At 29.8% G+C, this 24,409-nt stretch overlaps 1 protein-coding gene across 1 annotated transcript in view; it reads right to left on the reverse strand.

The window, feature by feature from the left end:
- LOC117171484 overlaps positions 1 to 24,409 on the reverse strand; it is a 477,779-nt gene that overhangs the window by 127,088 nt on the left and 326,282 nt on the right. The window contains exon 3 of the mRNA XM_033358841.1: positions 12,316 to 12,448. Within this exon, the coding sequence (XP_033214732.1) occupies positions 12,316 to 12,448 (133 nt within the window). The remainder of the gene's footprint in view (positions 1 to 12,315; positions 12,449 to 24,409) is intronic.

The following is a 24,409-nucleotide window of genomic DNA, read 5'->3' on the forward strand; positions in this document are numbered from 1 at the left end:
TTATATTTTATTTTTAACCCTCAGGGTACGGACTGGGAAGTCGATGTTGGGGGTCCTTGCCGGGGTGAGGGGTGGGGGAATCTCTGAGGTGCGAACATTTGGAGCGTCGGGCGGCAGCTTGAGTCTACGCTTGGTATGCAAATTATAAATTTGTAGAAATTGGAGTGGGATATTATACACCCACTGCATACGAAAAGTGACAATATCCGTTATTTGTGAAAATTTAAAATTGGCCTTTTACAAGCATTTTTTTGCAGTAGGGTAAACTGATATTATTTAAAAAAATTTTTTATAATATTATATTTAATATAATGATGCTCCGTACGAAGATTAGCACAACTCGTCTGTGATTGCATGTTATTCGCCGTGAATTGTGCTACTCTTCGTACTTTGCCAGAGGAAATGGATATCAGATACGAATTTGTTGATAACAGGTTTAAGCAGAAGCGCTGCAATTTGTGTCACAGTTCTCTTGACCATTACAAATTTTAAAAGTGCTTATGGTGTGACGAGGCTATATGCAAGGAGCATGTAGCTAAGATATGCTGCGAGTACGCAAATAACTTGTAATAGTATCTAGTTTATCATATTCAACAAAACAAAAATTAAGCAATTTTTGTTGTTTATTCGTGTTTTACTCATTAATATTATCTATTACAAGTAAGTTTTACATTGTAAAATATATTTATTTTTACGACATTTATGATCAATTAAATGAATAACGTTTTCTCGTGATACCAAAAAACGCTTACTTTCGTAGTTAAAAAAATATATTGTTGGAGCGAAACTAAAAATCAACAAAGCCATTTTGAAGTACAACTTTTTAGCATTCGAAGTCTACTTATAAAGTTTTTTAATCATTTTTTTATAAATAATATCACAAGTCTAATAAAGCCATCTATTTTAGAATAAATTTTCGATTGATCCCAGAAAAATTGGTTTCAAATTTGATAAATGGATAATATCTCGAATAATATGAAAAAGAACTAAACTTGTACAATTTCGAAATGAAAGTTTTGAAAATTGAATCATTTAAGTTCAAAAGCTTTTGATAAAAAACAATTTTAAACCTGAAGCTTTCTGAATCAACAAATTCTAGACTAAAATGTTGAAAATTTGACAGTATCATTAGAAAGATGTTAAAATTTTATCATTTTTTATTCCTGCCTGTAAAAATTAGTTTTTTTTTAAGGCAGTATTCTACTTTAAAACGCAAGAAACAAAGCTATTTTTCTGATTTTTTCTGAGATTACTTATAATGATATCAATGTACGGTTTGTTATGCTTAATAAACAATATTGCTATGCTTGACTCCAATGTAAATCTAAAATAATTAAGAAAAATTTAATAGGGAAATTGTTTTGTATTTTATATTATTTTTATTTCAGTGTCAAACATTGTTATGTTGGAAATTATAAACCTACATAAATTGAAAACTTATTTATTATTGCCCATCGCGCATTTAAAACCATAATTTGGAATTGAAATTTCAGAAATGTTAAAGAGGATAAAAATTCAGTAATAATAAGTATCATATCATGTAGTATTAAGTGTCATTCAAAGAGCTCTTATAGATTTTTTGTAACGAAAAGAATGCAGTTTTAGTACGGAAAAAATTCACTCTCATTTTCACCAACAAAAATAATTATTCTTGAACTTGAAAATTTAAAAATTAAATAACTAAAAAATTCGTTGAAAAATTGAGGTATTTCTGCATTGCTACCTTGAAACCCAGTTGCTAAAATAATTATGTTTTATACTGTGAATCGCGATTTAAAAAATTAAATGCTTTCAATCTAGAGTGAAAAATTAGCATCTCGAAAATTAAGGAAAAAGCATGCCCATGCAACGAGAAAAATTTCATATTGCTTCACGTGCGAAAACAATTTTCTAAAATGTCAAACTGACATACACTAATAAAATGTCACGTTGTCATAATAAAGAAGGTTGCGAGAGAAAAGACTCTTTAAATAATATGAGTGATAAAATGTTTGTTTTTAAGTTTACTGTTAGAGTTATTGGTTGTGAAATGAATAAATAAACGTTGAAGGACAAAATATTCACAGATGTGTAAATGAAAGGGTCGAGCCAAGTTGAAGGGCGATGAGGAGTAATTAAGCAATCAGGTTCTCGCCACAAATGATCAATCCGATGGAAATTATATCGGTGCAACTGTTGGTAACGCTCGATTTTCGTGGTAGCTTGAAATACCTCGACCAATTGAATACCTTTAATGAATTGGCATTGGGCCGACCAACTCGGTGCTCCATAGGCCATATGTAATGCCTATTTGTTGTATTTCAATTATGCACTTTGCTCAAATTACACACGTCGGAGGCATTTATTTCGCATGACCAATCTGAAACGTGACACTCTTCAATCGTGAATTTCGCGTTAGGATCATTATTATTCAGAAAAATTGACCGAAGGCATAGTTTTTAAAACATTCTACACGCAGAAAAAAGAACCCTACATTTTACTGAAAACCAAGTTAAATCTACCGATCTTCCTAGTACGTATATGGACAACATGACATCACACAATAATCACACAATAATAAATATACTCCATTCATACATCCCAGAAATATATCATTTTAATTGTTTTAAATTTGAAAACTTTATATACTTAAAATTTGTTTAGATAATATAAATAAGGGGACAAATATTTACTGCTAGTACTACTAACAACATTGTTACTAAAAGTGTAGAGATGAGTACTCGAATATGAGATATTCTCGTTAGATGAGAAAGCGGGGTATCAGCTAAACTAAGAGACCCATTCTGTTGGTTCTATCACTAACTTGTAGCCTTTAAAGAAAGTAATTTCGTGGTATAGTCTATTTTTCATTGAGCTTCTAAAGATTATAGGCGAACTTTTTGTGAAATCGATGGTAGTGGAGTTCTTGGAAGGGAATTCTTTAAACCCTATTTATTATTCATTAAATATGTATTTAGCAGTAAAGTTTGCCTGGAGTGATGGGCATTGAATAACTAAGTAGGAAAATAGCGATAGAGTTAAAGTTTTTTATTGTACAGGTCAGGCATAGTAAGTGCATTTTATTAGCTATTTCCTGGGGTATCTCATATTATGAGAATAGTTTGACGAGTTTTGAAAAAGCACTTTTTTACATTTTTTGTATTTTCAGCATAAAAAAATGTTTAATAAAATTTTTTATTTGAGCTTCTTATGACAAACTAAATTTCCTTTAAAATGACTTATATTACTTTTTAAATTCAGTACATAGAATTCCGACAATCACCTCAAACAGAGTTGGTATCTCATATTTGGGTACTCTCCTCTATATGCTTTTAAACTTTTTCCAACTAAATTAGTCAGATGCTTTGCAATTTGTCAATCCAATAAATCGCTTTCACAATTGAATTTACTCTGTGCTTTACCAATATCATTTTTTTTAATCCCGTGCAGTTGGAGTAACACACGTCAATGGCAAAAGCGAGAGAAATTAACTTTCGTCGGTCAATCAGGATTGTTGGAATGATTTTTTCTTTCTTTAAAGCGTGAACCAAATTTTGCTGGTATCAATCCCGGCATTCGATAGCGCTGCAGTCAGGAATACGTTTGATGATAAATGGTGATAAATGATGTATATTTTTTTCGCTGAGTTTCTCTCCTCGTCACGGACAGAAACAAATTTTGTCGCCGCTCACGCCCCGAATTCGATGGCATTGCCAGTACCTATATGCATACCACCCTCGTTATTCGGTAGTGATTTACGCCCAGTGGGAAGAATCAAACGTGACGTGGTTGATAGAACGAATCGTGGAGACAAACATTATTTCCGCAGATGCTTCCGTCACGTGTATCAATAACATTAATTGTTGAACAGGTCTTAAAGTCAATTGGAAAAATTCTCTTTGCTTTCTTTATCAACAAAGTCACAACCGGAAACTCAATTTTCTCCGTTGAAGCGATCAATATAAATATTGTTTCGCTTAATCATAAAAGAGTGATTTCAGATTTAAATCAAATAAGATCATTATTCAAAGCTGGTACCAATTTCCCGATTTTCCATTTTGCCTTACCGACATCAATTTTTTTGCAAGAATAATAGCAATGGTAATGTTCACGCAAAAAAAATTTTTTTCTAAATATTAAAGACCTCAGTGATAACAATAATACCCAACTTCATAAGGGTATTTGAAAGGGCAATTGAAAAATCTTATATAAGAAAAATGTGTACTAAAAATAAATGATAAATTTAAATATATTTCTGCTAAGAAATATTATATTTTTAACAGAATAGATTAATTCTGAATTCAATACTTCATTGTCCTACGAAAAAGTTGAATTTTCAAACAAAAAGATTAATTGTCTTAAGAAAGGCCAGTTTTCAACAAAAAAGTTGTGTGCTTTAACCCCAGAAAGTTTTAAATCACAAATAGAAGAAATTAGTTTTCAGTTAAAAACATCAATGTTTAACCAGAAAACAAGATATTTTCAACAAATTGGGTGAATTTTTAACCAAAGATATAAATACTTAACCAACAAAATGAATTCTCAATGAAACGTGTAATACATAGTTGACAATAATGATATAAATACATGATATAAATACATGAAACAAGCAATACATGAATTCTTGAGCATATATTTGAATCAGGCTTTACCTATCATTCCCTGACTCTTCTTACTTTCTATAAATCCCGTGACATTTTCTGACTTTCCCAGACCAGTCTGATTTTAATTTGTAATTAAAACAAAAATAAAACAGAAACACAAGAATAAAAGAAAGAGAAGCGAAAGAAAGCAATAGATAAATCTAAGATGGTAAACTAAGTTTTAAAGTTGCAGAGAGAAGCGTTCGAGTTTAAAAATCAGAAATCTCAAAGGAAAAAATAATATATCTTCATAATCCCAGGCATGGGCTCCTACGAGTTGAGAGGCTTTTCAAGGGAAAATATAGGCTCCTGGATTATGCATGAGCCGTACGAAGCGGGATTTGGTTTTCCCTCGATCGTTCACCTTCCAACATTCGTTGTTGCATTTCGAGCTGAGAATATTCATCGCTCGACAAGGATTAAGAGCACCAGCATTCGAAATTGTCAGACAAACCATTTTACCTGTATCTCAAAACCTGACATGGATTTTACCTTCTTTATATTTTCTTATATTGTACAATTAAATAGGAACAAGTTTGAATGTACCAAGAACAACAGAAAGGGGCAGAAAATAACATTATCTATTATTTAACTTTCAACACTTCAATTCTAAATAATATAGTATGGTCTTGATTGATACAACTAAAAATTATTCATTTTTAAAACAATAGCAGTGAGAAATTGGAATGAATCCAAGTACATCCAATGATAAGACCTCTGAATAATAGGGACATAAAACTGTGCTATTGCCGAATAGAGGCCGTTAATAACAGGGCTGTTTTTATCTTAAGGCCTTTGAATTGATCAATTACAAACCAAAACCGTTCAAAGTTGAATAATTTTGAATTGTATTAAAATTGTGCAATATTAAATTTGAAGCATTCAATACTGCTATTTAAAAAAATGTCAGCCTTTCAAAAATGTACAAATGTTTAGTTCATACTTCACACTATCAAATGGTAACCATTTTAAACTTACGAGAATTAAAATATTACAGATTTAAAATAAAACTTAAAAATATTCCCAACCTCTGCAGGCTTTCCATTCCCAATGGAATATAGTGGACCAAATATTGACATTTGAAACTATTTACAATTATAATTCTCGGATAATCACTTTTTGGGTCTTATGATTTAAAAAGTTCAAAAATGTTTTACAAATTTTTGAATTAAACTGTAGGTCTGGAATATTATGGAATTTTCTAGACTATTCCAGAGTGTTTAAAAATATTATAGAATGCTTAATAATTTGTATCTCAATATGTAATTAAAATATAATCTAAAAACTGGTAATTGAAAATAAAGTGTATCACAGCATAAGAGGTCGTACACATATTACGTAACGCACCAAAAGGAGGGGAGAGGGCGACTTATTACAAAGTGTTACATGGGGGGAGGTGTCATCGACTGCGTTACGTAACGTCGATTTTATGATTTTATGCGATAATCGATCCAAATTTTAGCGCGGATTTTATTAGGTTTATGTTGGCAATAAGTTGTGTTGATATTGGCAGCGCAGCTTATGTGGTGCATTGTGAGAGAGAAAAAAACAACTACGGGTAATAAATAAATAAATATTTTATAAACTAATCATTCTGAGTTTGAAATTATTAATGTAGAAAACATCAGACAGTAATATTTGAATATTCTAAAAGTGATATAAGGATGCACACTGTTTGAAACGCTGTAAAATAGCAAAATCAAGATTTGTTACTTTACCGGGGGGGGGGGGGTTACGGTTTGTTACGTTCCGTTACAACCATGAAGGAGGGTCAAAAATGGGTTCAAAATTGCGTTACGTAATATGTGAACGGCCCCTAATCACGTTAGCGCCTCTTCTTTCAGAACACGATCTGTTGACTTAGAAATTCTCTGAAATTCCACCAAACATTGTGGTGAGAAAAGTTGTTGTTTAAATTTTTCGTCTTAATGCTTTTGACATTTCTGAACTTTACTGATGTTTCCCATTTTCAACACTGACACATTTTGACGATATAACCAATTAAAAATGTACTAAGTTGTTAAACTTTTAATGTTTATAGTTTAAAGTCAAAAAGTTTTAAACATATTTTTAAATTAAGCGTATCCTGAAGATGACCAATTGAAGATTCTTCAATTCCTAATGTGTATACATTTTGAAATATTTAATTTTTAATGTTATCTTTTTGATAGTTTAATTTTAAAGATTAATAATTTAGAGATCTTTATACATATGTTTAATTTATAAATATTAAGAATTTGGATTCTAGAAATTTGAAGTATTTCAATTAAAAATGGTTGAATATTGAAAATATGTAATTAGGAATTATTCAATTTTTAAGATTCATATATTAAAGGTAGGTTTCTAATTTTGAAGATATTTTAAGAATATGCGCTTTAATTCCGAAGATTTGATATTGAAAATTCTTTAACTTTAACTATTTGTAATTTATGATTATTTGACTGGTAAGATTTTCAACTAAAGACTCATTTACATGGAATTTTTACAGTTTAAAATTATGTAATTTTAAACGTATTTTTTAAGTAGGTACGTAAGGTGAAAACCCCAGTAGTTACATGCGACCAGTGAGTGACACCTTTAATTAATTTCTTTATTTACTAAAAAGTTTAGTTGAAATCAAAATTTAAATGAAGGTTTAGTAAAAAATCACCAATTCCTAATAAGCAATACAGACATTGCTGTCATCATCCCTTTAGTATTAAAAAACAACTATTCCACTTATTCTCACAAAAAGATCGTGATTGAAGCGATTCCAACAGTGAACAGCTAAATTTTGAACTATTGAAAGCTAATAGTGTCACTAACTATAGATGTATAATAGAAAATTCTTCAATTTCGAAGATTAAAAATTAAAATTTATTCAATTTTATATAAATAAGCAACTAAATTGTATTTGCGTAGACATGGCTGAAAATATTTGAAACAAATATATAATATTGGCGGGATAAGGAAAGGGAGTCTGAAACATATATGTACGACTTGTTACATAGGAGAAGTATAAATAATTAGCTAAAAATGTTTTACATAATTTATGGATAGCTCTTTATGGAAAGCTTATCATTGACCAAATGGACTGATATTTTTTTCTTATAGGGCACATGATGAGGAAGCGAACAGAACGTGATATATTTACTTGATTTCATTTTTTATTATTTAAAGATATATTATAGCTTGAAATGCATTGATAAAAATAAAATTTTAAACAGACCTTTATATTCTGTCAGAATTGTAAATAAACGATTTACAAACAAATCTTTTTAATTTAATACTGTCTTTAAGTTATTAACAAAATAAGAATGTATTTATGCGCGTTTAATTCAGCTAATGCATATTTCACATTTCACTCATATTTTAGTGATCTAAATTAACATTTCCTTTTTTAGAGAATTCAATATTACAAGAGAAATGTTGACAAGTTTTTGACAATTTAAAAAAGTGTTTACGTACTCAAGAAGTTGGAACTGTTTATGTACTGAATCTGTAAGCGACCATTAAAATTTTTATAAAAATTAAGTTCAATTAAATTAAGTTTAACCAAGTTAAGTTCAATAATCATGTGGATGATATTTCAAGAATTCAGAAACAGTCCTTGTTTCAATTTTGTCAAAAAATAGATTTATCACATTTTGTTTGCTTACTCCTCACATAACGTTGTTTTGGAACGTATTATTATTGCAAATGAAAATTGTTTTTATACATATTCATAGTCCCCGTATCTTGCAAGAAGGAATAAAAGCAGCTCGGGGCTTCCATGCCGATTCTGCTACTGTATCTCTGTTGCCAGATTCTAAGTGGATGATGTCAAGCATCGGTCGGACTGAGGCTGAGAGGGAGAATGTGCCGACTCTCATGTTCTAGAAAGCATCGCTTTATATAATGTGTTTCATAATCGAGCTTCTCACACAATAAACCATATAATTGAGGTTGAATTAGTACGCCACCATTTCGGCAATTATAGCTAGTCATTTACACTTACGTGTAGCTGCAGTTTCTGAGGGAACTTGCGTGATTTACTATCTCATAAACTCGGTCTCCTGTCGTCTATGTACTTTTGATTAAATAAACACTTTGATTATTTCAAACACTAGTTTCTTTCCTGGTGTAATGTGTATAAATTATCATACAGTTTTGAATGACTTAATTTAAAGAATTCAATGAAACCCATTCAGATGTTTTTAAATTTAGGAATAATTTATTCAAATTCGGAAATTCTTTTAATGTACAGATGTGCAAATGTACAGTAAATTATTTGCATCGAAATTTCTAATTATATATTTTTTTATAATATGGAAAGTGCAAAACAATAATTTAAAAGAAAATTCTAAGAGAAAATGACACTTTTCCTTTAAAAAATTGTGAAATTTTCAATTTTCCCATGTATCCACAGTAAACTCCAGGAATGTTATCTTCAAATTGGATAAAAATGCTGCAGCACGTCTATACGAGGAAATAAAAAATTTATCTGAAAAAATATATAACTTATCTGACAAAAATATTTATTTGACATATGTGATATGTTAAATGGCTGCGTCTATGGTCACCGAAAAAATTCTTCCATAAATTAAAAAATCCTCGCGGTATTAATTTTTTGAATCGTCTAACTTTATTTAAATAATTTTTAATTAACAAATCATCAACCTACACTTACCTAGTACATAGGCTGTACTTTGGTTAGTTTATAGATTATAGTAAACATTCAGACAAGTTCAGTTATTTACTTTTGTTGAATAAACATTTAGTTTCTGTCGACCCTGATAGAGACTTCAAAAATTTTAAACAAATACTATAATGTATAAACTAACTAATGTGCAGCCTATGTATTCTGTGAGTTTAGGTGAATGATTTGTTGGTTAAAATCATTTAAATAAAGTGAGACGACTTAAAAAATAAATATCGCGAGGTTTTTTAAATTCATGGAGGAAAATTTGTCGATGAACTTAGACGCAGCCGTTTGACATATTACATATGTCAAATAAATATTTTCGTTAAATAAATTTTATCTTTTGTCAGATAAACCTTCTGCAGCGTTTTTATCTAATTTAAAGACACAATTTATTCCAGTAGTTCACTGTGTCTTAATATCGAACTTCATATATTATTGAAACGTTATTAAAAATTTGTTAGATTTAACTAAATGCTCATTCACATGAACGATTCATTATTTTCTGTATGCAGACTGTTTTAGGATTTTTTTAACATCCCCTCAGTATTTAGGCGGAGAAACTAACATTTCCTAACAACGAAAGCCAAGAAAGATTTCAGTAGATGGAAATAATATTCTGTAAAATCTGAATCACCATTTAAAAATAAAACAGAAGCTTATTTCTGAGTTAAAGTATCCTTCTGAATTGAGACCAAAAAAATATGTTTAAACACAATTATCTAGCACCGAGAAATATAATGTGGAACTGAGGAATTTCAAAGTGACAGGAACCTAACATTTGAACAGGGTTGATTACGAATCACGATCAAAAGTGCAATTTTCAGTTGAAAGAAGAAAACAAAAACTTACTCCAGATACATTGAGTTGCTAAGTTGGGAGAATATGAGTTTGACTAGAAAAAGTTAACAAGTTCTCAGTAAATTATTCCCGAGTTTGGAGGTTCAAATTTCATGGGTTTTGAAATTCTCTTTGGATAGTTACTAGAAATATATTCTTTAATTTGAGTAAATAATAAAGACTTAGTAACTATTTGTAAGTATACTTACCATCTTGCTCGTACGGGTTAACAATTTAAAATTATATATTATCATTGTCTTTTCATTCTAGTCCATTTAAATTTCGTAGCATAGTGGTAAAACCTATTGCACTATGCCTTTATTTAAGATGTAGGTGAAACAGAGGTCTATATATGGTTCACCCTTGCTGCTAAAGTATCAGTTAAATTCTTTAGCATGGTCACATATACTGCCAGACAATTCCCCTTTACTGTGTACGGGCATGTGAAAATTCTTCTTCTACCATGTTGACCTTAGAATTACAGCTGCCGAATACGAATTTATCAGAAGTATTCGCAATTTTCCTGCACTTGTGGCTAGAGGATAGGAGAACTGAAGAAAACCGGCTTCTGAGTTCAACCAGTTTTTCTATAGTTGACTTTGAAGGTAGACAGTGGATCAAGTCTACCCGTAGTCGAAATGGCTTGAAGCCGAAATTTACCGTACAGGTAATGCTGTCGATATGAAATTATCTAATACATTATTTAAAATAGCATACATATTGTATGCTAGTGCTTTTGCTAAAAATTAGTATTAAAAAAATTTTAATATAAAATCATTAAGTCTCGAAGAAGACTTCAAATTTGTAAAAACTGTAGGTTGTTTTAGTTTTCCTCATCAGAGCTTAGCATTTTCAAACAAAAATCATTATAAATATTTTCAATTTATGACCATTTTAGGTAAAGTAAGCGTTTTAACCCGAAAATTTGTATTTTTAAAAAGAAATTATTAGTTTTGAAAAATTAAAAATTAATTAACATTTCACATTTTTCGTGTTAGAGTTCGACTTATTCAGAAATTGACATGTTTTAATCAAATAAATTATGTTTGAAAGATCACTTTTCAACGGTTTCAGGTTGTGTGATAGTTTTTCGAAAGGAAGTCGCTTATTTAACAAAAAGTCATTGAATATCGAAGACGATTTACAATTCCGAAAATATTTCCTGTTATATTATATTAGAAATTTCATCACAGATTAATGCTATGTTTAGTATAAAATAATTGTATTTTGAAGAATATTAAAAATAATGCAACGACCTCAGGTTATAGTGAGGCGCTACACCTGAAATTAGTATTTTTAAACTAAAAACATCAAATGTAAGTCCAACCATTTTTATTTAAAATTATACAATTTGGAACACTGAACAATTTATAATTGTTTCAGACATTTTTTGTGCTAACTTGAAATATTTATTTAAAATTCATTAGATCTCAAAAAATATTCCTAATTTTTTAACAGATTTGAATTATGTTAATGGTTTTGTTAGGAAAATGCCATTATTAATTTAGAAAAATTATATTTTTTAAGAAGGTTCACCAATTTTCAACAATTTTAGGATACCTTTGCAATTTCCACTAAAAATTTATATTTTTAAACAAAAATCGTTAAGATTTACAAAAAATAAAAATTGTTATCGATAAATACTTTAAAGAAGATTCACAATTGAGGACAAATTTAATGTTGTGCTATCTTCTTCCAGAAATTGGTTCTTTTAAACAGAAAAAATTACATTTTAAAGAAAATTTACGACTTAAAAAAATCTTTTTTTATTTCAATGTTTTTCATCGAAAGTAGGGATTTTCGATTGAAAAAAATCATTAAATTGCTCAGATTGTCATTTTTTCAAAGGATTAGTCAGAATCTTAAAATTCACCATTTTTGAATAATTTCAGGGTACCCAAAAATTGGATATAAAACGCTCAAAATCAAGACACTCATACAAGAGTCAATATAATTTTGAACTCTCGGAGTACACACTTATTTTTTCTCTCACGCATGACACTCTGGGACTCTGGGATGTCGGCCTTAAAGATATCTGTGACCAAAATCAATGTATAGGTCTGAGCTTCCCATAATGGGCTCCGAAGGTTAAAAAAGGAAAATTATTCACAATGTAAGCACAATTTTTTATAATATTCAGTTAAAACTTAACTATATATAATCTAATATAAACTTTCTGGTCTTTAAACTTACCAATGACAGTGAGGTTTGCCTTGCGATAGGTCGTAGCAAAATTTGGCGCCTCGGTGGATACCTCACACTTGTATTGGCCAGAACTTCCGCGTGTGACTTTCAAGCGGATCGAGTTTTCCGTTTTGTCCGTCTCCTGTGGGTAAAGAGGAAACATAAATATTTGCTTTAGTAATGGAGCTATTGTCAGGAACAATCATCCCATAACACTACAGGCCGGGCAGACTTTGCTCAAGGTAACGAAGGGCGAAATCCCACTAGGTAGACTTTCGTTAATCTCTGATTGTGAGTTATGTATGCTATACCTATAAGTTAACTTGGACTGATTGGAGATGCTTCACAGCACGAAACTTCCAACAACATGAACTGATTTTCTCAAAAATTATTTCAAAATAAAATCCCAATCTAGACTCAACAAAAAATGAATTAGCATCGTAAGTGTCAATCATTTTCTACCTGAAATTTTTTACGCTCTATACCTTTTGTTAATGAGTAAAATTCAAATAAAAGTTTTATGAAAAATTTGAAATTATTGTTTAGGAAGTTGTGTTATTTCACATTGAAAATTAGTAAAAAAGTTTTATACAAGAATTAAATGGCCTAAAGACTCTGAGTTTTATTGGAGGTTCTCTAAAGGAAAATTTTTGTTGTTGCTAAGGTTATTAAAATGTTGTTGCATTCGAATTTTTTTATTGTTTATCGCTTTTAAATATTTTTAAATCATTTCAATATCTATATAAAATAAATATCGAGCCCTTGTGGAAATAAGTAAAATTCAATTCTTTTTTACAAAAAATAATTATTTGTGAAATTAAAAAACAAAATTATGATTAAATTTCCTGTTGTATGTAATATTAAAAAGATTAAAACAATAGAAAAAAAATAGTAAAAATATAATATTTTTTTCTTCTTTTTAGGGAGATACCACTGGTACTATTGAAAGTTTGTTTAATCATGCAATTATTTTACGATGCATTGTAAAAGGATGAGACCAATGCTACTATTTTCTTCAATTTCTCGCCCTTAGGACTATTTTGGATCTTCTTATTCAAATATATTTTTTCAATACCTCACTTATTGGCTAAAACAATATATCCGACATCTCAAAAATCGAAATTTCACAAGATTCCAAGAAATTAAAAAATTTCAATGGAGTTTAAAGTTTTCAAAATTTGTAAAGAAATTTCATGAGATAATAAAAATTCAAAATAATTCACGGGATTTGAAGATATTTAAAAAAATTTATAGGTATTTCACCACACGTGAGCGAATTTGCAGGATCTGCAAGATCTAACAAATTTCAATGAATTTGAAGGGATTTGAAAGATTTTAGGATATTTCACAAAATTCTAAGAAATTTCAAAATTTAGAAAATTCAAAGAGATTCTAAAGGACTAAAAAGGGTATTAAGGATATGAAAAGATTTCAAAGATTTTAAGTGATTTTGAAAAATTTACAAAAATTTCAGATCACTCAAGGGAGTTAATTAAATGAAATGAAATTTTAAAGGATTTATAGGGAAGTCGCCAGACCTAAGCGACTCTATAGGATCCCTAAAGAACTCTGAAGATTTGAAAAAATGTCTATTAATGCACGGGATTTAAACGGGCTTAATATATTTCGCAAGATTGCAACAAACTTTGAGAATTCAAAGATCTCAATTAATAACAGGGACTTTTCCAGACGGGTGCGATTTTATTGGATCTCCATGATCTTTTTGAATTTTAAAGCATTTCAATTAATTTTAATAGACTTTAAACATTTCAGGATATTTTACTAGATTCCAAAAAATTTGCAAGGATCTCGAGGGCTTTGAAGATTTTAAGGGATATGAGGGAATCTCAGGGAATTTCAAAAAATTTCTAGATAGAAGAGAGTAAATTAAATAAAGTGAAATTTTTAATTGTTTATAATTTATAATCATAATATAAATTGTTCATAGTTTATCATTTTTTTAAATGTCATTGTTAAAGAAATTCAACAGGATATTAAATATTTCAAGATGTTTTATGTAGATCCAAAACATTTCGAAGGAATTCCCAAAATTTCATAATATTGATAGGATTTCAAAAGAAATTAGGGATTTTAGAGCTTTCGTGCTATTTTAAAAGTTGTTATATGATTTTCAGGGCTTTACCTAATTTTGTGAAATTTTACGGTATTTCAGAGGATTTCAAATATTTCATCATTTTTTAAGGTATGTTCAAAGATATTCAAGATTTCAAACATTTTTACGGGATCTTATTAGATCTTTGTGAAATTACTGAGTCTTTTTCAAAGTTCAAGAACTTTTTATCTGTAAAAGATTCTAGAGAAGTTTAAAAAGTTTCGGGTATTTTATAAAATATCATGGAATTTAAGAAAATTTAAAATTTGTAAATATTTTTTTAAAATTTAATTAATTAAATTGCATACGATTATTCTTTACTAATGATATTTTTCTCTGTTTTTAAAAGACTCTATATTTCTTTTTAAATGGAACACTCTTTGTGATATTTAATAATTTGTTTAATTAGCTTTGAATAAATTTTAAAGAGACTTCGAATTTGCATTTGGAAATGAAAATTTTTTTGCATCCTAGACATAAAAGAAATTTCATTTAAAATTGTGTTTTCAATTATCAATATAATATGAAATTTCTTTACTTTATTCAATTATTGTATGCATTATAACCGTTTGCATTCGCATGCATTTTTGAACAACAATTTGAAAATCGTTGGTTAAGATTTGCGTTCTCAGGGTTATTTTGAACTTTGTTTTTTTATTTCGTACCAGTGTGCTACTTTATACCCTACACCTATAAAAATTAGTGAAATAATCAGAATTTTCAATGTTTTGGAAACTCATTAAAGCCATAACATTCGTCTTCCCAACACATATTACGTATAGTTTTTAATTAAAGGAAAGAAATTATGAACAATTGAAAAACATAAAATGTTATTTAGGTATATCTTGGGGAAAAAATCACATATGATTTCAGTCTCTGCCATTTTTGAAGCTTGAAATGCAAATTATTCAACATTTTTATTATACTTATGATCGCTTAGCGTTCAGTGTGTTATAAAGCTCTATAAAAAAATTTTGAACTTATCTTCGCAATAAATTGTTCTTTGCAACGACTTAGATTTGAGCAAGACCAAGGAAATAAAGAGACCGAGACATAGAATTCCACATGTAGCTTTTCAAGGATCTTTTGGGCGATCAGGAAAAGTTCGTTCAGGCTTTGCGTCTCTGCACGAAAAAGTTAAAAGAGACGATCTCGTGAAGATTGAGTACCTGCCTTTGCAGCGACGATCTACGGTCTGACTCCCGCGGGCATTAAAAATTCAAATCCGCGACGAGTGATAGCCTTAGTAAATTATACCAATGGTCAAGAAAGACTAGAACTCAAATATATCCTGACCGAAGCGACGAGGAAATTCGCTCCTCGCGAATTCGGATTCCTCGTTCATCCATTTTCCGTCGTGTAGGAGATTAAATTTCCGGGAATAATACGATCCACGCTTCCTTACCCAGCAGCTAGACTCATGTTTACAGTACCAAAGAACAAAGCTCACAAAATTATGTCGAAAGTCTCCAAGTTGAATTATGACTTACGCTTCAGAAAACTCATCTTCAATTCGACAACTCAGTTTCTCAGCTCATAACTCACTGAATTATTTTTAAAATTACCTCGGGCTAGCCTGCTGTTCACAGTATCAAAGGAAAAAGCTCACAAAATTATGTCAAAGACTTCCGAGTTGGACTGGCGCATAAAACTCTACATCATTAATTCTACGACTCAGTTCCTTAGCTTATAAGTTACTAAGTTATTTTGAAAATTACCGGGAGCTAGCATAATGTTTGAAGTACATAATAATACTGGACAGCACTCTACTGTTCTTTAAACAATAAAATACAAATGATATGTACAATACGAATACAAAATATGCACAGTAAACTTGGAATTTTTCACTAATAGAAATGCAAAAAAGAACATTGTGTGATATAATTCTAACTTTTATTTAACGTCACTATTTTAATTATTAATTGGAACAGCTGAGGAAATATATTTCACAGAAAATTTAATCATTAGACAAAGTTTAACCCTTATCGAGTCTAGAAATAATAAAGGTTTGAAAATTCCAAAAAGTAGACATAGCGCAGTATAATTCTAGGGCGAAGTTATGTATTTTTTTGGTTGTAAATTTGTAATTTTTTATAGAAAATTAATCTCCTTGATTAAAAATTCAACAATTTGTATAAAAATTGAACTACTTTGTTAAAAATACATTCCATGGAGTCAAAATCTATCTCTTTAGTTACAAATTAAACTACTTGGTTGACAGTTGCACGTATTTGTTAACCACTCATTTCATTGTCTAAAGATTCAAGTATATTATTGAAAATTCGTTTCTGTTTCGTTAAAAATTATTTTAATCAACTGAAAATTAAACTCTTCTTACATTAGTTAAAAGTGCATGTAATTTTATGTAAATTTATCTTTTTTGTGAAAAATTAATCAACTTGATTGCAAATTCAACTGTTTATATAAAAGTTGAACTTCTTTTTTTAAATTTATTCCTGAGCTGAAGATCTATCTCTTTGGTTGGAACCAACAAAATTGAAATTTAATTCTTCAAAAATAAACTATCGGGCTAAAGATCTATATTTTCGGGTAGCGAATTCAACTTTTTTGTAGAGAATGCGCCTTTCTGGTTGTAAAAATGTATTTTCTTCAGTAGAAATTTTTTGTCTTCAAAAATGCAACTGTCTCGTTAAAACTTATTCTGATTTTGTTGTCAATTCAACTATTTAGTAAATAATTGACCCTTTTTGTTGAATTTCACCGTTTTTGATAAAATAGAAAATTATATTTCATTGAAATATCAAATATTACATTTTTTGTTCAAAATTTGTTTTTTTGCTAAAAATTGACGGCTTTTAATTTAAAATCAGAATATTTTTTAGGTAAAATAACAACTATTGAAGTTCGTTGTGAAAAAATCATCTTATTGTTGTTGTAGAATCATTATTCAACTATTTTGTATAGAATATTAATTCTTTATGTTTAACTATTTTCTTGAAAAATGATTTTTTTAGTTGTAAGTTTATGTTTTCAGGTTTAACTTTTTCGTTGAAAATTCATTCTCTTCTAGTAGGAAATTATTATTTTTTCTTCGAAAATTAAACTATATTGCTAAATATGCAATATTTTCCACTCAAAGTCTTAATTAATTTAATTTGGTACTTATACATTAATTTTATTTAAAAGAAATTAGTTTACCATAATCGCCCTATTTTAGTTTTTTAAAATCACCCTATTTTATGAAATATTATTATATGAAATACTGTAAAAATGAAAACAGCTGAAGGTTCAGGCCTGTGTAACGATCTATGATCAAGAAAAAGATGTAAAAAGTGCTCAAAATAGCGTCACGTATTTTCTGAGCGGCTGTTTATGCTAATAGTTTTAGTTTTTACTGTTCCCGCAAGTATAAGAAAGAATTATATGATGGGAAAATGGAAGTCAAATCCCATATTATTCGTAAGCATTTTAATATAATATTGTACCATAAAAAGTGCCTATAATAATACACTCATGATATGTTGTTTGCTCTCAAGAATCCTTTAGACGTCACATTATGTTTCCGATAGGTAAACATTATCGTAAACCGAAAAGCTTTAATGTCAACTTTTCCGCACAATATTCCTATCCTCGACTTCGATATTTTCAATAAGCTGATTATCGAATATCAAAATTTATAAAGACAACAAGCAGCTTCAACAAAAATCTATATTTGAAAATGTTTTCAGGTTTTCCTTCATAGAATAATATTGATTGCTCACAAAATGCTCTTTAGTTTAAAAGGGGACTGTAATAGTTTTCTAATACTGAAAAGTATTACAGTATTTAATATCAGTGGCAGTCAGACGATATCCAATAATGATATTAATAACCCTATTGGTTATTATTATCATGGGAATACTATGACAATAAGAAAAATTCATACTTGGTAAATTTTAATTTTAGGTAAATTGGATAACATATTTTCTTTTCATTAAAACTAGCTATTGATCCCCCGGCTTCTGTGCATTCTTTTCAAAATACTTCAGTAGTAAAATTAATTCAGTTTTTAATTAATTTAGTTCATTCTAGAAGTTTTTATAGGATTCTGGTAAGCTTTTAATTTTCTAGATTTCTCGAGGATGTTTTGCAAGACTCTACCATGTCCTGTAATTTTTATATCATTATAAAATTAACCATAAATCCAGAAATGATTTTGACTTCACAAGAACATGTTAAGTATTCTAAAATATTCTAAATTTTTCTGGAGTGATCGGAGTTTTTTTCGAATATTCTGTTATTTCTAAAATTCTCTGAAAGTTGTAAAATGTTCTATATAGTTATATATAATAATATTTTTTTTAAATCTCCAACTCCACTAGAATAGTGTGGAAAATTTTAAAATATTTCTGCATGGTTATCTTGAATCTTCTAAAGTTCGCGAATGTTCTGAAACTTTTTAGAATGTTTCTTTAAATTCCAAAATGATCTAGAATACATTGAAATTATACAAAATGATTACAGAATTTTCGGCTATTTATGTGTGTATTTCAAATTCACTAAAGGTTCCTTATCATTATTTGTATTTATCTTTATATTATTATGAGACATTTCTAGGATGAAAATATAAAGAACCTATTATCAAAAAAATCTCAATTTTTATTTTCTCTATTTTTTCCGTGAAATTTATCCTTTTCAAAAGAATACATCCTGCTAGAGTTTTTTAGTCAAAAAATTGTATGGAAACGATCATTTTCGTCTGCGAATATAAATTTTAACATTTTTATTACAAAAGACAAATTCAACAAAACATAAAAAAAAACTTTGCTTGTTTTTAAAAGATTAAAAAAACATACCTCTTAATTTTTTGTGATGTAAAATGAGTTGGCCTATATAAAGCTAAAACAATATCTTATTTATATAAACAAAAACTTAGGAAAAATATTTGGATAAAATAAAAAAATGGGTTTTCCAGCGTTTTAAAACTAAGTCTGGAAGATAAAGTTGAAGTTAATCAAAAACCCCTTTTTCTTTATTTTACCCAATATTTTTGTTGAAATTCGTTCTTATATAAAGGAGACCATCTGTCAGTTTTATACAAGTCAAGTCATTTTTATCGACATGAGAGTTTTTTTTATTCAAAATTTGCATTTTTGAATTTTTCTCGCAGCAAAACTTGTTCGGCTTAAATAAATTTTACAGGATGCCTTCCTTTTAGAGGTTAACATTTAACAAAAAAAAATTGAAAAAAAATAAAAAGTGATTGTTTTGTGAAAAAGAATAAGCCTCACCAGAATATAGAAAGAATATTTAAATATCTTCGTTAAGTAATATTTCAGCCAAGTAATATTTTTGAACATTCTAGAATACTCTCAATTGTTTTAGTGTGTTTTTCGCAGCAAAATCTATAATATGCAGAAAACCTATAACAGTTGCATATGTTCAACACTGGAATTGGGTAGTATTGATAGCATTGGCATCTAAAAGTAAAAGTATGTGCGGAGTGCGGAAAGGGTGGAACTTTTTTAAAATAGCCAAATTCCTGTTATTACTGATAAATTATTTTTTTTAAAAAGTCAATTCGCCTAATTCCAAGATTGATTTTTTTAAAATTCAATTTAAGCCAAAACTTCAATTTTGAAAGAACCCATCACGATTATAAAATGTTTTTATTTCAATTTTTGAGTTCATATAGAATTTCGAAATAACATTGTATATCATCATATCCATTTTATAGAAAACTAGCAATATAAATGTGAAAAGTAATAACCGGAAATTGTGTGAGTGGTTGTGAAAATCAAATGAGGAATGAAGAGGAAGTAAAGCATACCAACGCAACCTGACGTCTCTTCAGACGAGAATGATACGCTGCAATCGGGCTGATTGTAGATAGCCGCGCTGCAAGTTGCGGCCGCTGAACATGACAGATAGCGCTCTCTCAATAACTATGTAACCGCATGGAGGAACGTGCAGTGTACATACATGCTCAAGAACCGAGAATCGAGGACTAGACGTATTTGCACCACTGAATGTGTGACATACGGAGGCAATGGATTCGCACCAGAATTGCTACTTCCGGGTACCGCCTGCACGACATCCGTGGCCCGGCCATTGTCTTTTCGATGCTAGAATCTGGAATCTAGAAACCAGACTCAGAATCAGATTCCATTGCATACGATATGCTATAATGGTAGAGCTAAAGTTGATATTTATCTATTAGCTTCAAGCCTAAGTTTATTGATACCACGAATGATGATAAAATGGTCGCGTCGATATTGGGTTTATCGAAAGATATTATCTCTTGTCTGTGACACAAGTTGCTTTTCACCCATCACTTAAAACTCTCACATGAGTTAGGAAAAGTAAGCATTACCTAGAGAAAAAAAGTGTTTTTACATTGGCAGAGATAACTTTGGACAAAACCCAGAATGCAGAACTAGGTAGAAAAACGCATTCATGGAATGGCACCGAGAAATGATACAGACAAGATGCATCTCGTCTTGTCACGAGATAATGACCTGAGTTTCTAGCATTGCAATGGAATTAGAATTCCACCAATGAGCACCGAAAGCCCTGGTAGCTGACAGGACTGTCACTGAACACGCAGTGACGCATTACAGCAGTGGCGAATCTGTACCGATCTAGAGTTCAACATCAGCAAAATCGAACACCAACTTGGAAATCTCATCGCAGAAGTCAAGCACCAAGCACTAAGCGGCGCGGATATAAATTGGAATGAGTGACTAAAAATGTACCCAAATCGCCTGTGCCAGGATTCACTTGTGATCAGGTATACTGATGAGTCCATATGAGTGAATCCGGGACGTAACTTTATGACGGGTTTTCTACTTTTTAGCGACATGCCATCGAAAATATGTCGCCTCGATGAATATGGCTTAAACATATAAATCTAGCCTATCAACCTAATATAGTCAGTACCTACAAACACTATGGTTTTCGAGTATTGTATATAAATTTCTGACATAAGTTATGAACATTTTACACCATGGACAATTACATTTGAGAATCTCGTCAAAATGTTTGACCATTGTTTAGAGTGCTTCTTATTGTTGTAATTCTGTTTAAATTACGATTCATATGTATCAATGGTTTAAGGGCTCACTCGTGTCTGATTTCTGAACTCGCGGAAAAGGGCCCAAGAAATTTAATTACTTTTTCGCACATTCCATCTTAGATGTTGAATTCAGTCTCCTCTGCGTGATGCACGAGATTTCTTTGTAACGAAAGATATCATTTTTTCGTATTATAAATCAAAATTGTCATATTTACGTTGCAACATTTTTGAAAGGGATATTTTATATGCCCCACCTCAGTTTTTAGGTCTAAGTAAGATAAATTCAATCTTTTGTTAATTCATTGTTCTGAAATCCTGACATAAAACCCGAAAATATGGTTGATTTTCGTAAAGTATTTATCAACTTAGATATAGGTTTTTGTAACTTGAAAAGATAATGGGCTTCAATCATCTAATTCAACGTATGATCTTAAGTTTTTTTTTATTAATTGATTTTGTATTTTGGAATGAATGTAGAATTGATTCTCGTCCCAAGACGAAAAAAAACTTGTACTTGTGATTAATCATCAGATAAACCCCTGCTCCGTAAACAAGAGGTTGGGTTATAATTTATTAGTGTTAAATCACGGAAAATTAGTTGATTTGACTGCAAGAGTGAATTTGGATTTTTCAAGTTAAAATTAATGTTAAATATTGCGCATTGCAGATTTAAAGCAGCATAAATTGCATGTGCCTTATTTTCTTTCACGACCGACAAATACCTTGGGAAATATTTTACAAAATGTTCTGGACTTGTTTCTGAACGTTTTAGAATGTTCTAAAATAGAAAGAAACGTTAATGGTAATGGATTCGCAACAGATTTTTTACTTTAGAATCTATTGTGTACTATATGCTACAATGGTACAGATAAAGTCGATATTTAGCTATTGTTCTCATGCCTAACTTCATTGATGCCAAGCATGGTGACACAAATGTCGCTTCGACATCGGACTCGTCGGTAATTTATGGGTTGCTCTCCGTCTCTCCTGAAGCCTATATACGAGTCGAATGGCATTAGCTTCGATTAGACACATCCGTGGTCCAATTAGCCATCTACAGTACTGCGAAACCGGCCCACGGTAACGGCTTTCCCCGGAAACGTCACGCGGGAAATTGAGCGATGGTCTGGATTGATAGGTGTTCTATTGAATTATCCGATGACTGATAGTCTCCGCACATTTTCCTGCAACCAAGCCACGAGGAATAAATACAGGAACTACAATTGCGGACCAAACTCAAATTCCCAAGTCGAGCTCTGTAATTCCCCAAGTAACGTGTTTTTCACAATATTGCACTGCAAACGAACGTTTTTCCCAATCTCAGACTCTCATATCACATTTTCTGTGAAGAAAATTAAAGGCTGTTTAGAATTTAGGTTAGTGATATTGAATTATTTATTTATCCCCATAATCAAATCTATGTTGTTCTAACTTTAAAGTAAATTACAAAACTGCGGGCTATGCTTTAATTCCAGATTCATCTTAACGATATAAAAAAAATAAGTGCGTGAATAATTTTTTCATAAATAATAATTGGTTTGTCATAAACTTGTTCCAATAAAAATGTTTAAAGCTTAAAATCGTGAAATTTAATGAAATCATCCAAATACTTTACAAATTAAAATTACGAAATTAAACATATTTATAAAACTAGATGCACATTGATTTATTCTTACAAAGAATGTGAACTAGACATTACGCTCATACATTATTTCCTTTAATAATTGTACTTGTTATAACTAAACATAATTTAAAATTTATATTAATATTATTGTAATAATCTTCTGATTGATAATACATTAATTTTTTGTAAATAAAAGCGGGAAAGATCAAGGTCATAAAATTTAATTTAATAATTACAATATTTAAATTCGTTTGATATGGTGATAACAAAATTGGAAATGTTTATAAAAGTGAAGGAACCATAATTTTAATGCTGTAAAACTGATTTAGATTATTAAATTTTAAAACATTTGTGTGATAATCTTAAAAATAGATCTTACTTTCCCAGTCATAAAAATAATTTAACCTTTATAATAACTACATACTGTTATAAAAATTACTGTTTATACATATATGCACAAATATTTAAATAGTATTGACAAAAATAAAAAGGGATTTTTTTACCTTATTTTTACGCTAAAAGTTGAAAACATGACTTAAAGAAAAAAAGTTTTTAGTTTTCCTGAACAAAAAAAAACAGTCTTTGTCATATTTGTCAGTGTTTTCTTTTAGTGGTCCCCAATCTAAATACGACATCGTGAGAGTTTTATGCAGCATAAACCATTCTTGTTGCCACGAGCATCTTTATTCCGGAAAATTAAATTTTCCTATTTTTCTTATGAAAGATATAGCATATCATGAAAGAGTTTAACGTTTTTTTCTACGATACTTTTTAAAATCAGAAACATTTTTCTTAAAATCTCTTTAGATCTTCCTTTTTTCTGATAAAAATTCGAGCGTTCTATTTTCCAAATAATAAAGTATGAATAAACAACTTTATTTAAATTTGCTAATTTATTTCAAAAGAGATTATGGTTTTTGTCTGAAATAGCCTGAAAAATTTAAGCATACATAACCTCGTAGAAAAACAATCTTCTTTAAAATCGAAAAAAATTATCGCTTGATTTTCCCTTGAAAACAACATACTTTGCCGGTGATCAATTTTTCGACTTTAAGTTTGTTATAATGCCTGATTTTGAAACGAATTTGGTCTTCATAACTATCTCATAAATTTTATATTTTGTAAAAAGGTATCTTGTTGGTCCATCCTACTTCTGAGTTTTCATACGAGGGTAGTTCAATAAGTCCTTAGAATGAAGTATAAAAACAATTTTTTTTGGGTAATTTTTTTTTTATTTTTCAACATATGGTAATCTCCTTGGAGCTCTATACACTAGGTCAATCGCTTTTCAAGTTTTTTTAATCCTTCAGAAAAGTGCGTTTTCGGAAGTTCCTCAAAATAAGCACTTACA

The sequence above is a fragment of the Belonocnema kinseyi genome, chromosome 4, assembly GCF_010883055.1.
Source record: "Belonocnema kinseyi isolate 2016_QV_RU_SX_M_011 chromosome 4, B_treatae_v1, whole genome shotgun sequence".
NCBI classification, from domain to species: domain Eukaryota; kingdom Metazoa; phylum Arthropoda; class Insecta; order Hymenoptera; family Cynipidae; genus Belonocnema; species Belonocnema kinseyi.